This window comes from Ceratotherium simum, chromosome 2, assembly GCF_057802395.1.
Source record: "Ceratotherium simum simum isolate JZ-2026a chromosome 2, ASM5780239v1, whole genome shotgun sequence".
Lineage (NCBI taxonomy): Eukaryota > Metazoa > Chordata > Mammalia > Perissodactyla > Rhinocerotidae > Ceratotherium > Ceratotherium simum.
The window spans coordinates 95696516-95710912 of NC_141901.1; the positions used below are offsets into that span (position 1 = coordinate 95696516).

The window sequence follows — 14397 nt, forward strand, 5'->3', positions numbered from 1 at the left end:
GCTTCCAGAACGAGCGTTTAGAATGATCTAGGGCAACAGCATCCCTCCTTCTGGGGGAGCCTGGCCACAGCAGCTGGTGGAGCACTTTCACTGATGTCTTTGGAAGTAACACTATAATTGCAGGTGCTCTTTTAGGGATGACCATCCTTTAGAAAGCAAGGCAGCGTTCAGGCTTCTCAAAGTTTATGACAGTCTTTGCATCAGCAGGTCTAGACAGAGCCAATATGCGAAGCATTTGTGTTGCACTTCAGTGCTCCCATCTGCATTTTCAGAGCGCTTTTTTCCTTTGCATACTTTTTTTCCCCTATACCAGCTTCTTAGGATGGAAAGGAGGAAGGGATCTAATAAAGGAATTCCAGAACGACTTACATTTTAAAAAGAAGACTTCAAAAGGAGACTAGTGCTTAGTCCAAATGAACAAGACTCACTGGAACTCTGCTGAAGCTGTGGCACCAGGAGCTGGGAAGGCAGCCTTACCCCACTGAAGTCATTTTTGTAGGAATTACTGGCTCTGTCTAGATTCAAGTCTAACCTATTCCATAAACATTAACCCAGTAAGACACAACTGCCATCCCTTTCATGTTTGGACGACAAGTAATACTATCTACCACCAAATAACTGGAGTCAAAAATGATCAGATTGAACTAATTCATGTCTCTACCAGAAAGAACAATAACTGTTTAAATGAATTTAATTTAAAAAGTTTCTTTAAACATATATCTTTACATGTATTTAATTTTATGCAAATGTATAGATGTTATATTTGAACTTTTTTTCCCTTCATCCTCCCTAGTCCCCTTACCTCCTCACTCCCACCACTCACGTGACCCCGCACTCTGACCCAGCTCCTTGTTCAGGTCCAGCCCCAACCATTTTGCCAGCCCAGGATATATCCTTCTTATCTCTATCCCTGCTCTTACGAAGCTAGAGAGCACAGATCAACACACAAACAGATAAATTTAAAGAAGATTGGCCACTGTTTTACAAAAATGGAATCATTCCATTTGCTTTTATCATTCAGCAATACCTAGAGGAAATATTTCTCCAGGTCAAAGGGTATAGCACTAAGTCATTAAGTCATTCTTTTTACTGACTACATAATATTCCAAAATGTGGATGTTCTCTAATTAATTTAACTATCCTCTATAGATACACATTCATTTTGTTTTCAAGTTTTGTTTTTTGTTTTTGTTTTTCCCACTACAAAGAACACTGAAATAAGCATTAGTGTGTACACGACCTTACCTGCTAGTGCTTCATTCCCATTGACTGTACTCCCAGAGGGCGGTGGAATGAAAAACGCACTTAAAAATTTTAATGTATGTTGCTAGCTTGCTTTTTTAGAAGACTATAAATATTTTACATACTTAATAAAGACAAGAGCATTGTCTTTCCAAGATCCCCACCAGCAACAGATGTTATAACCTATTTAATTTTGCCAAGTCCAATGGATCCAAAGTGATAGTCTATTTTTACTTTAATTTGCATTCCTTGACTCCTAGTGAATGAAAATTTTAAAATATTTGTTGACCATGTAGATTTGCCCTTTTTTTAAAATCTACTCATATCCTTTACCCACTTCTCAACTGAAATGTTTTGTCTCTCTCTTGTCAACTGGTGAAAGTATATTCTTACATGTACATGAGGAGGATTGAAGTCCAGGTTGTACACCCTTCCACTAGGAGCATGAATCCAGCGTCGGCTGAGACGATCTTTGAGCGTTTCAAATGGAATGTTCAAAGTGATCACTAGATCCAGCTCACAGATTTTGTCCAGGGCTTCGGCCTGAACTAACGTTCTAGGAAAACCTAAATGCCAAAAACAAAACATATCAAATGCAAGGCATGTCCTAATTCTAATTAGTCATTGCAATATTTTCAGTGACAGAATAATCAAATCTGCACATATAGCACCCAGAAAGGAGCTGTAATCAGGAATTTATACCTACCTCCACACATTTAATATTAGAAGAAAATATGCTACTTTATAACCTAGCTTCGGCATTTGGAATACTCAAAGATTAAGGAGTCACATGATAAAAGTAGAAAGTGCACTAAACTAAAAATCACTAGACTAGTCCCAGTTCTGCTCTCAATGACCCGGGTGACCTTGAGCAAGTTACATCACCTCCGTTTCCTCTTCTGTTAAAGAAGCGAAGGGACGAAATACTCTCTGTACCCTTTTAGCTCTAACAGCCTATGACTGTATTATTCTTAGGCTACCAGACACAATTTTATATATATATAAAATAAATATACAAATGTAATACATAAATATAAAATATAAACCTAGTATATAATGTTTATATAATTATATAACATAACATATATATAATTAAATATATAAATATTATACATATATATTTTTTTAGAGTCTAAATCAATTAAAGCCAGATCCTTCACTCAGACCTTCATTTGAGCCTACACCTTAACAGGGTGAGTAAAAGTCCAAATTCAAAAAGAACTGGTGCTTTTAAAACTACTTGGATACTGCAAACCTTATGAGTTCACCCTCATTTTCTAAATGTGAGAAAATAAACAGCAAAACTGAAATCTGGGCTTATGGGCATCTCTTCCTTTCTCCTATAACCATAAACTCTAGGTGACCTTGGGAGTTAGGTGATGCCAAATTATATTTTTCCGCAGGGACTGATCTGCTTTAAAGGTAACTCCAGGTTTGGCTGGGGTGGGACGACACAGTGGTACCTTTTCCCTAAATAGATCACTCCCGTTTGTCTGCTCTGGTGAAAACCTTACTGTATCTCATACCCGTTTTTAAAAATGTCCTTTACATCCTAGTTAGGTGAAAGAGTCAGGTGGATGGAGAGCTGGGAGGAAAGTATAACAGGAGGTGCAACCCTCAGAGAAGAAACTCTTGAGTCACCTCAGATAAGGACACCAGCCCATCCCCACCCTTTCATCACTGGAAGTATCAAGATGACAGTGTGAGCTGGTCTTCACGGCGCCCAGACACTTCTCGCTCCAAGACTCCTCTTCCTGCCGCAGGAAGTCAGCGGTTCCAGCGTCGGGCGAGCTGTACTCTGCAGAAACCCCTCAGTGCTAGGAATGCCCAGCCGAGTTGAACGTGGCAGAGCCCACCCGAAGGCTGTCTGTGCCCCTGCCTCAGGGCCCGCCGCTTGCCACCCACTGCTGAAAACTCTCTCCAGTGCTCTCTTCAAGGCCTTCCTCCACGAGGCCAGGCCCCTCTCCCCAAAGCCCCTCCCTCCCAGGCTCCTCCTCCATCACGTTCTCCATGGAGAAACAGGCCCCTTTTCCCCTCCTCTCCATACACAGGTCTCCGGGCTGAGTCGCAGATGAGATTCCTGGTTTTCCTGGGTCCTGCATCTTTCCCAGGTGCAACCTGACTCCCTGTTCCCACGGCTTCACCTTTGGGCTGCCCACAACACCATTTTCCTCATCTACACTTTCCTAATTTATTCTTCCTTTGTCCACGGGCAACTCTGGCCACATCAACTTACTTTCAATATTGCTCTCCGCAGGGCTCACTAGCTCCCTTCTATCATTGAATGTGCCAAGGCTATCTCTGCCTCAGGGCCTTTGCACCTGCTGTCCTCTGCCTAGAATGTTCTTCCTGCAGATCTCCGAGTATCTGACTCCTTGTCATCTGGGATATGTGCACATATGTAGCTTCCTCAGAGCGCCTTCCTGAGCTAGTATATTTAAAGCAGCCCATTCCCCTCCCATTATCGATCTTATTACTCCCTTTATTTTCTATTATGTATTAATATGAATAACTTCTTAGTATTTATATTTATTTTCTATCCCTACCTCACTCCCTGATTAAAGGGACTTTGTTTGTCTTGATCATTGCTATACTTTTAGCGTCTACAAAACTGACACAGATGAGCAATTTAGAATAGGGCTTTGTGACCATTTCCAAAGTTTATGCTGCTGGTGGACTTGCTTATACTTTGCATCTAAGCTTGCAAGTTCCACCAGAAATGACCCGTCCCCTACATCTTACAAAACTCCACCTGTGGTCTGCTGTCCAGCACAAGTCAGGGTCACAGGAAGCACAGAAATGAGAAAAAGCATTGAGGAATGCTATAGCAATTCAACAGAGTAATTTTAAGTCTGTTGAATCTAAAATTTGGGCTTGACTCTGGTTTCTTTTAATTTTTCTAGTAATTTGTTTTTATTGTATTTGACAAAAGGATTGTTCTGCAATGGATTGAGAAAAACATAAAACTGGACTTTCACTACAGATAGTTTGAGAACAATTGTTCTAGGCTTCCCTCGCAGCTTATGTTCTCATTTCTCCAATAAGGGAAATTATCCAATGGCCCCAGCAGCGAACATTTGATATTGTTCATTACGGAAGGGATATAGATTAAATGGCATCTCTTTCCAAAAAGACACAAGAACAGAGAGAACCAAACCTGGAGCCCATTGCAGCTCTGTTCTTATGACAGCGAAAGAGAAGGCAAGTTCAAACAGAGGTGGGAAAGGCTCATCTTGCAGGGCACATCCCAGGTCACTGGCTGTCACGTGCCTAACCCAAGGGAAACACGGCTTCCCACCAGGTAAAAGGCCTGCTCGGACAGTACAGACAGCTTCAGAAGAAGCTGCCTGCACACTCCCAGAGCCTGTCCTCTCACAACCCATCTTGCATTCAGGCTGGCTTCAACAGAGAAACAGGTATTTGTGATCTTGCAGCCCAGGTACTGCCTCTTGTGCCAACAGCCACACAGCTGAATCCTCTCCTTCCTCCCACACAGACCCTCCGGCTAAGCTCTCCTTCACCAAAGGCACCCACATGCTGGCAAATTATGCTGCAGGGAGTTCATGGTGGTTTTCTTTTGCAACAGGAATGTGGGTGACTCCTTTCTACTCTTCTACAGTTTCTAATTTTTTTAAAAATTGAGCAGATAGTATTGTCGGGATGGAAAAAAATATTGCCTTTAAACAAAGATTGCTGATTAGATTTTTTTCAAATCTCAACAGAATTTCTGTTAGATCAGGCCATGACTACTTCACATTTGGGGAGGTGAAAGGTCAAATCGTATCCGCCTGAGATCAAGTGCACTGTGGACACCTTGGCCTCAGCCTTGGAAGGCAGCAGTGCCCGGCACACTGCGGGCCAGCACTTATGTGTAACCCTAGGGTAGTCATCTTCTGGTTTTCCATTCAGTGACCAGACTTACTTGACCAGTCGCCTTATTTTAAAATCCCAATTTAATTCTGTGAAATTATATGACTCTTTTGAGCTCTGTAAACTCAATACATAACCTTCTTTCCGTTACGGAATGGCTCAATTGCTTTACTATCCACTTATTAAGCAACTTCTCTTTGATTAAGTTCAAAAAACAAACTGAATTTTAGAACTGAGCCTTCATAGCACCTGGGTGTATTCTGGAGCCCCAAATATGTGACAGCCATCAGGTAGATAACAATGTGATGCTCTCTGGGTGGCCACAGAGCAAAATTTGGACCTGTGTGGGCCCTCAGCACTCAATGCAGTCTATGCTACATAGATTGGGGAGAATGGGGATAGAGTCTCAGAATAGTCCAGATAAAACCATACCACCTTTATCTTTCCCACCAAATTCCCTTTTGAATACTACTCACACCCTCAGCCAGATCCTTTCCCCGCCTCCCTCCCCACAACAGCTCACTATACATCATACTGGGGGTCCTGGGGAGACAACTTCAGCAGCAGGCCTGGGCACTAGGCTAAGTCTATTAAAACTTCCTGTACACTGTCCCAGAGTCAGGCCTAGAAGATGAGCTTCCCGAAGTGGGGACTTACGACGTGTCTTACCTGCCTTGCTATCCCCTGGGACTGAGTCTGCCACGTTCTGCACTGAAATTCCAGCCAAGTGAGGGCAATGAGCCTTCCACATAGGCATGCTCTCACTGACTGTCAGGTCCTGATTCCCCGCATGACCCACTCTTCACTAAAGCTTCAAGAGGACCACGGAAATTAGAAAGATGCCTGCAGCCACAACAACCCACCAGTCCACCTCTATGCTCTTCCCCAAACCCCTTTCCAAGGAAAGGCCATTACCTAAAGCAGTGGGTTCCAAGGTGACCCTCACTGGAGTACAGAAAGGAGACAACAAAACTTTCATTATGTTTTTTTGCTTATTCCTTTTAAGCTTCTATTTTGGAGGGGACATTTTATAAGGTACATATTAATAAAATTGTATGTGTACATAATTTATACATAAATATCCATACACTGAAGATGTAAACTCAACTGGTAAATGTGCACAAAGAATTTGAGAGATCACCCCCTCAAGACCTGAGTTCTCAGCCGCAGTCCCCGGCCTTGCGTTCTACCGTCACCAGCCACGACCCTGAGAAGAAAAGACTGTTCTTTATCCTTTGGATAGAGGTCGAGAGCTGAAAAAAGCACTAGGAAAAGTTAGGGAGCTCTAAAAGAGAATGTAACAGCTCCTCCAACAAGTACAAGCTCAACTCTCCCTGGCTAACGTCTCCATATCTAACGAGGCTACAAGCCAGGGGGCTCCACTCCCCAGTAACTGTCTCTGCACTCTGGGGCCCTCTGGAGGAACGGTGGAAAACGCAACTGTGTACAAAATAAACTGAACTCTGAAAGAAGAGATTTCAAAAATGTAATGGGGGGCCGGCCCGGTGGCGCAAGCGGTTAAGTGCACGCTCTCCGCTGCGGCCCGGGGTTCGCTGGTTCGGATCCCGGGCGTGCACCGACACACTGCTTGCCAAGGCATGCTGTGGCAGCGTCCCATACAAAGTAGAGGAAGATGGGCACGGATGTTAGCCCAGGGCCAGTCTTCCTCAGCAAAAAAAAAAAGAGGAGGATTGGCAGATGTTACCACAGGGCTGATCTCCTCACACACACACAAAATATATATATATATACATATTGGGTAGTGCCTACCTAGTGGGCTCTCACATTCAGACCTGCTAACGACCACAGAGAGTAATTAGTTCTGGTGGCTTAGAGGTCTTCTTTTAGGACAATGGATCTTATATGTCCTCCCAACCTCAAAATAGATTACAGTTGAAAGAACCATGGAAAATACAGAAGTCTATGAGTAGATAATGAAAGCTAAAATAGAAGAGTCAGTTTTAAGATGTTAATATTGTTGGAATGCAACCATTTCAATGGTTTAGAAGTACCAACAGCAGAAATCAGTCATTCCACAACTTCAAGGTTCTCCATCTTATGGGGCACATCAGAACGACTAGGGAAGAGTTCAAAGAAAAAAGAAAGGTGATGGACACCCAAATCCAACCCAGGCTTCTAGAATGGAACATCCAGGAATGGAGCATCGGGACTTAGGGATGTTTTAAAAATTATCCAGGTGATTCTAATATTTACTCCTGATTGATTAAGAACCACCAAACCTCTCAGTGACAGCAACAGTGGCAGTGCAATATTAAGTATTTATCTGCCCCATTTTTTGGTCGGTTTCACATCACTTCTAAGGCGCGAAGAGTGAGTCTCCTTTGCCTCTGTTCATGGGAGGAGGACTGGGAGGGAAGGTCCCAAAAAGAAGTAAATCTTTCCAGATTCACTAAGCCCCTAACTCAAGTCACCTGTCTATGTGATTGAGGTCCGATCTCACCTCTAAAGAAAGTGCAGCAGGGCAGAAAGTACGGTATATTAGTGAGAACAGTGGACCAGAAGTCAAAGAGCTGGGCGCCAGTACAATTTCAAAAGCAAGGAGAAGCAGCCTTAACCCAGACACACTCAGGACTCAGTATAACCCAGTGGTTCCAAGGCGCACAAGCTTTGGAATCAGACACACCTGGATTTCAACGCCAGCTCTTCCCAGACATAACTGCGAGAACTTCCACAAGTGTGGTAATCTCTCCGATCCTTAGTTTCCTCAGATATAAAACAAGGGTGTATTAATCTGCTAGGGCAGCCATAATGAAGTACCACGGAACAGGTGGCTTACACAGCAGAAATTTATGTTCTCATAGTCCCAGAGGCTAGAAGTCTGAGACCAAAGTGTCGGCAGAGTTGGTTTCTTCTGAGGCCTCTGTCCTTGGCTTGCAGGTGGCCACCTTCTCCCCGTATCTTCACAGGCTCTTTCCTCTGAGTGTCTGTATCCAAACTTCCTCTTCTTACAAGGGCACCAGTCAGGGTAGATAAGGGCCCATCCTAATGATCTAATTTTAGCTTAATTACCTCTTTAAAGACTTTATATCCAAATAGAGTCACATTTTGAGGTACTGGGGTTAGGGCTCCAACATAAGGATTTGGGGGGACACAGCTCATAACAAAGAGTAATGCCTACTGCATGGGGCAGTTTCGAGGATTAAAAGAGACAATCCTTTGCAAAATGTTTAAGACACAAAGCGTTGGGCATGGAGTGAGCACTCAGTAAATGGCTGGTGTTCTCCTGGCAGAGCTCTCCCAGGAGCTCAGCGGGTTTCCCAATCCTATCACAAGGCAGCAGGAAGGAAAGGTCCCCATCTGCCAACTCACTCATATTTAATTCCCTGTCTGAGATTTTCTAAAGTTTTGGGAGTCACTGATGATCTCAGCTCTCTGCCACGAGTACAGCTCAGCACTTCTAGTCACTAGTCACAGAGACCCCACCTTCCTGTCTCCACCCACCCGCAAGGGAATTCACTGGGCACCGCTCAGGACCAAGCCCTGCAGAGCAGCTACTGCCGCACGCTTCCCACTCCGCTGTTATCTGCTTGCCCCTTTCATCACCTAGCTCATTTGTAACTAGCAAAGCTCTTTAAATCTACCTTCCTGATGCAGTTCAACACCTCACCATGAGCTTTAATTTGGGTTAAACAGACTGGTAAATTCAGCCCAGAGACTCAGCCTTAAGCTGCTGACAGTACAAGGGGACTGTGAGGCAGCAACAGGACACAGCTTCTAGGAACTGACCACACGCAGGCCGTGCTGACTGGAGCAGAGTCCCAGTCAAGACAGGCGCAGCTCTGCCGTCTTCCCGCCAGTGCGCCCCACTGTCGGGGGCTTGCACTGCTTTCCACTCCACTGGGCTGCTGTTCCAGGGCTACAAAACAATCATTATTAAAGAATCCTAAATGTCGCCCCATCTATCTTTCTCCTACCATAAGAGCAGAGCATCACGGCTGCGTCCTCATCATCACAGTTGCTACCTCCTGAGCAACCCCGACGCACCAGAGGTACTATCCGCAGAGGAAAAGCTAAAGCTTCGCAAGGGCCCACCCTTGCTCATCTTGCCCTCTCGCCGCATCTCCCCGCCCACCACTGCGCCTGCCACCCTGAGCCCCTTGCTGTTCTCACGCAGGCAGCCCCACTCCCACCGCAGACACTGACAGTTCATGTTCCCTCCGCGCGAACGCCCTGCTCCAGACACCGTGTGCGCCCTCAGCTCCCGCGAGTCTGGGCTCAAACTGTGCCGTGTCAGTGAGGCCTTCTCCAGCCATCTGATGCAGGGCGCCTCCACCCCACCCCTACACCCTATTCACCCTCCCTTCTTTTTCTTTTTTCCCTTCATGGTATTTATCACCACTTGTTGAATACAATTTATTTTTTGAGTGCTTCTCTTCGCACCAGTATGTAAGCTGCCCGAGGGCAGAGCTTTGAAAGTTGTTTACTCCTATTTCCTTGGTGCTTGGAACGCTGGCACACAGTAGGTGCAGAAAAAATATTTGTTGAATGAATCAATATCTCAAAAGTCACAATACTTCTGCAAGGCAGGAATCATCCTCATTTTAAAGCTGTAAAAACTAAGTCTCAGAAAAGTGACGTGACTTGCCCAAGACCACACAGTTAATAACCGAGGAACCTAGGTTTGAACCAAGTGCTATCTGAGTCCAGAATCACGCACCATAGACCACACCAGGCTCTCTTCCTCCTGAACAGAAACCGCAGACTGTGAGAAGTAAATTCTCAGATGGGGAGAAATGCTGCTTCCCAAATGACCAGAAAACCAAAGCTCCGCGGCTTCAGGGACCCTGCCTGGTCTGGTGCTGCAGGCACAGACCGGCCAGAATCTTTCCCTACACACACACACGTGTCCTGCGCCTTGTTCACCTACCACAGCTTGGAGATTTTTTTCTACATAGTACATATTGCTCTCTCCTTCTCTTTAATAACTGCAGACTACTCCATCGTCTGGATGTACCATAGTCTAACCACGCCCCTACCGACAGACATCTAAATGGTTTCCAATCTTATTGCACTGCATATCATCGCACACTACACCCACGACTAGGGAAAAACAGCTTAGCACACAGGAATAGAGACTCCGGAGGCAAACCACCTGGGTTTGAGGTCCAGCTACGCTACTTACTCTCTCTGCGACCCTGGCTACCTAACGTCTCTGTGCCCATAAAATGAGGATGACAATACCTAATCCAGAAAGCAGTTGTGAGGAATAAGCAAGTTACTCTACATAAATCCCAGAATGACGGCTGGCACCGCGTAAACTGCGAGGGGAGGAGTGGCGAATGGAGCCAAGAGCCAAGACTGGGAGAAAAGAAGCAACGTGGGACTGGAGGCAGAAAGACAGAGAGCAGTTCTGGTGACATGAAAGACATGAGGGATGAAGATAAATCTGAGCTTTTATAAAAGTATGAAAGAGACAGAGGGGAGACAGAAAAATACCACCACCGAACATGATGTTTTCATGGGAGAAAGTGTCTCCTCAACAACGGAAGAGACAGGAGAGAAACAAGCACCTAAGGATTTTCCTTCAGCAGAGGAAACCTATCAAGCAAGAATGTCTCCGTGTCAGGACAGGACATGTTCATAGTGACTTTGGGTGGCGGGGGGATGTGGGCAGTTTGCTCTCCAATACAGTTAGTTAACATTCGGTATTCAACACTGAGTTGCTAGGATATTGGCATTTGTAAGAAAACAAATAATTAGCAGATGTACAACAGGATCTGCGGAAATCTTGCAACAGAAAATCTGTATCTAAATGAGAATAGCCATTCTGAACATGAAAGTATTTAAATGAATATGTAAGTATTTAAGTGCCTTCTGACTGAGAGGTCATCTCCTCTTAATTAAGTGACTTAGACTAGGCAGGCTCCGAGGACATCGGGTGGCCCAAGGAGAACTCCCCGCTCCAGCTGCGGGTGTGCATTCTTCTCTACACTGGCTTGCTGGTAGCCCCGCAGCCCCTACTAAAATCAGGAGCTCTCTGCGGGTTGGGGCTGTGTATTCCTGAAGTGCCCAGGATGCAGCTGGATTCCCTGTGGACGTGGTATTTCTGGGGGGCAGGGACTGCTGACCAAGAGGACTAGACGCACACTCAAATTTTGTCAACAGGTGGCAGCATTCATAAATTTTCCACTCAGAAAGAAACGCAACAAAGTTGTGGGATGCTTTTATTTTTACTGAAAGGAATCCTCAAAGACACGGTTTCTAAATGACAAACCAGCAGTACTCCAGCTTCCTTAGACAGCCTATTCCAAGTGACTATATTCCATTAATTGTTGAGGAAACCAGACAACCCAATAAGTAAGAGAAAGAGCAGACTGAAGTACAGAAAGCTTGCTTCTCTCCCTTTAATTACACAGATCGGACTGTCCCGTCACAGAGTTTCTCATCGGGAGCACGGAATACCTGCCTCTCACTTCCACACTGGGCTCTCCCCACCCCTTGTCCCCTAACGCAGCCCAGAAAAGCTGCTCTCTCCTGTTCACACAGCAATCCACAGTGACAGCTGAAATTTTATGGAGATCAATTCCTCCCAGAATCTGTCATGCTATATCACTAATTATGGTGCCTACAGGTTGTTTTTTAAATCCTCAAAAAGATTCACTAGCTGTAGGGAGATGTTGCTGAATTCCTGCCTGGCGTTGTGTTCCAGCAGTGCTGGCCACTGGGCCTTGGCACCTGCTCTTCTCAGCCAGGCCAAGAGCACGAGGGAGGGCAGCTGAAGCAGGAGGTGCCACAGCAACAAGCTGAGGCAGTGAAGGGGAAGAGGGAACGAGAACACTTCTGTTCTTTTAATTTGGAGTGCATTCACTCCACAGGAAGGGTACAGAACTGAGTCCACCACCACATTCCCAGGCAGAAACACAAGCCCTCCACTTGACGGAAATTATGGGGCGGTTCTGAAGGGCAGCTTCCAACATCCGCCTGGGACCAGCAACTTATGAAAAGGTCCCTTCCTACCTCCCTTAGGATCTGGGGCCAACATGGTTGCTTCTGACCCATCTCTTCCCAGTCACTGGGAAAGCAAGAACCAAGTTAGAAAGGCAAGCCATTGTTCACCACAATCAATCCACTAAAGTTGAAAGCAGGCAAATTATTCTTCCGTCGTCTGTCCTAACCCAGAGGCATTCAAACCATTCATACCACCAACCAGAAGCCTTAGTAGCAAGTTAAAATTAATCACCATCAAAACCTGTTTTATGAAGACCTTTTCTCTCTCATATCTTATAATTACCTTATCTGTTTACACAACATTTATGTATACACGTATCTAAGATCTCCATATTCCACTTCATCCAGTTTTTATTAACAGATGGTGAAAAGGATGAGCAGCAGCTGGGTTCCAGATGTTGGGAATGGAGCCTATGGCTACACTGTATCACTTTGTGAGCTCCACAGCCCCCACTGCGCCGGGAGCTCCCAGGACCTCCTTCCTGGGATTTGAAACCTTCCAGGGACACTTGCAACTCCTCTGTTATATATCCTAGAGCTTAAGAAATTTGCAACACGTGGGTTTTGCTCTCAAGTACAATTTATAGGTTAGTGGTAAATGATTTAAAAACCTAGATATGCTATAATCACTACTTAGAGATCCACTGATAAACAGCAGATAAATACTACAGAAAATTTGGTTTTAAACCACAAGTTTGGACCTTCAAAGTGGCTCAGTGAAATAAAAGATGAATTCCTAACAGGCAGGCATACTTGGGGAAATTCCCCAATGGCGTCGAGATCCTCTGGCATCAGCGTGATGATTTTTCCTGTTTAAGGACAAGGATGAAACACTAGCTTATAACACTTGTTCTTAAAAAAAATCATGAGGCCTTTCCCCAGTAAGGGAAGATGCATATTGCATCAGGAAGGAGCTGTTGGGCCGGCCCTGTGGCTTAGCGGTTAAGTGCGCGCGCTCCGCTACTGGCGGCCCGGGTTCGGATCCCAGGCGCACACGGATGCACTGCTTCTCCAGCCATGCTGAGGCCACGTCCCGCATACAGCAACTAGAAGGCTGTGCAACTATGACATACAACTATCTACTGGGGCTTTGGGGAAAAAAAAGGAGGAGGATCGGCAATAGATGTTAGGTCAGAACCAGTCTTCCTCAGCAAAAAGAGGAGGATTAGCACGGATGTTAGCTCAGGGCTGATCTTCCTCACAAAAAAAAAAGGAAGGAGCTGTCATCTGCAAATCCCTCACTTAAAGGCTCCTCTGTTTAAGAATTCTGCCTCCTTGTTCTTTGAACGTAAGTCTCTATAAACAAATTAGGGAAAAATTGGTCCCATTGTGTCTCAACTGAGACAAAAGGAATTTGTAAGCGATTTTAGCACAGGCCCATATTTTTGCTCCAAGCAAAACAACAGAAGCCAAGTATCCCCTACATAGGCTCAGCTGTAGGCTGCAGGCGAGACCTCTCTGTAATTGGACATATATTTATAAGCCTTTCTATGTGTCGAACCCAGTTGTAGGTACTCATAATACAACCACGAACAAAACAGACACAATCTCTGCTTCTGAGGCCTACACTGGGAGTGGGGATATGAGGAAGGTTAGAAACATCAAATCCACAGATAACTATGTAATGTCACGTGATTATAAGCTAAGAAGAAAGAGCGGCACGGGCAGACAGGATGGCACAGGAAGGACTCACTGAGGCGGGGCCGTCTGAGTAGGGATCTCAATTTAGCGATTCACAGGGACTTGTGGAGGCAGAGCACCGCAGGGAGAGGGCGAGGGCCGGGCAGCACCAGCGTGTGCGGCACACGAAGGCAGAGAAATCAGGAGGTAGGGATGGAATAGACACACAGTTTCCCTCTCTCCCGCCCTCAAGATAAAAGGGCTGAACATGTTGGAAGGCAAGAGGAAATATACAAGCAAGAAAAATTTAAACAAAATATGATAAAGACAAAGAATATGCGATACACTATCCAATATAACTGGCATTCTTGAAACAGAAAAACCAAACCAACAGACAAAAAAGATAGAATGCAGGAGAACGCCCCTGAAAGGAAAGAATCAAATTGCCGATCAACAGGACACACCACACATAGGAGAAAAAACCCAACATTGATATATTCTATTACTTCAAGTAGGAAGAAACAGTTCTTCAGGAAGACTATGCAGGAAAAAATCATATTCAAAAGGAGGAAAAGTCAGACTGGCTTCAGGCTTCCACAGCAGAGCAGCAATCCATGAACCAATGGCTGCAGAGTCCTGAAGGACACGAGGACCGTGCAAGGATGTCACAGTCCGCTGAACTGAACAATACAGAGA

General features: G+C 45.1%; 1 protein-coding gene across 7 annotated transcripts in view; it reads right to left on the minus strand.

Annotated features, from left to right (window-relative positions):
- The window catches only part of AK4 (adenylate kinase 4), an 87583-nt gene that overhangs the window by 26657 nt on the left and 46529 nt on the right, over positions 1 to 14397 (minus strand). For all 7 annotated transcript variants that reach the window (XM_087449401.1, XM_087449416.1, XM_087449406.1 and 4 more), the window contains one exon: positions 1636 to 1808. In XM_087449401.1, the coding sequence (XP_087305527.1) occupies positions 1636 to 1808 (173 nt within the window). The remainder of the gene's footprint in view (positions 1 to 1635; positions 1809 to 14397) is intronic.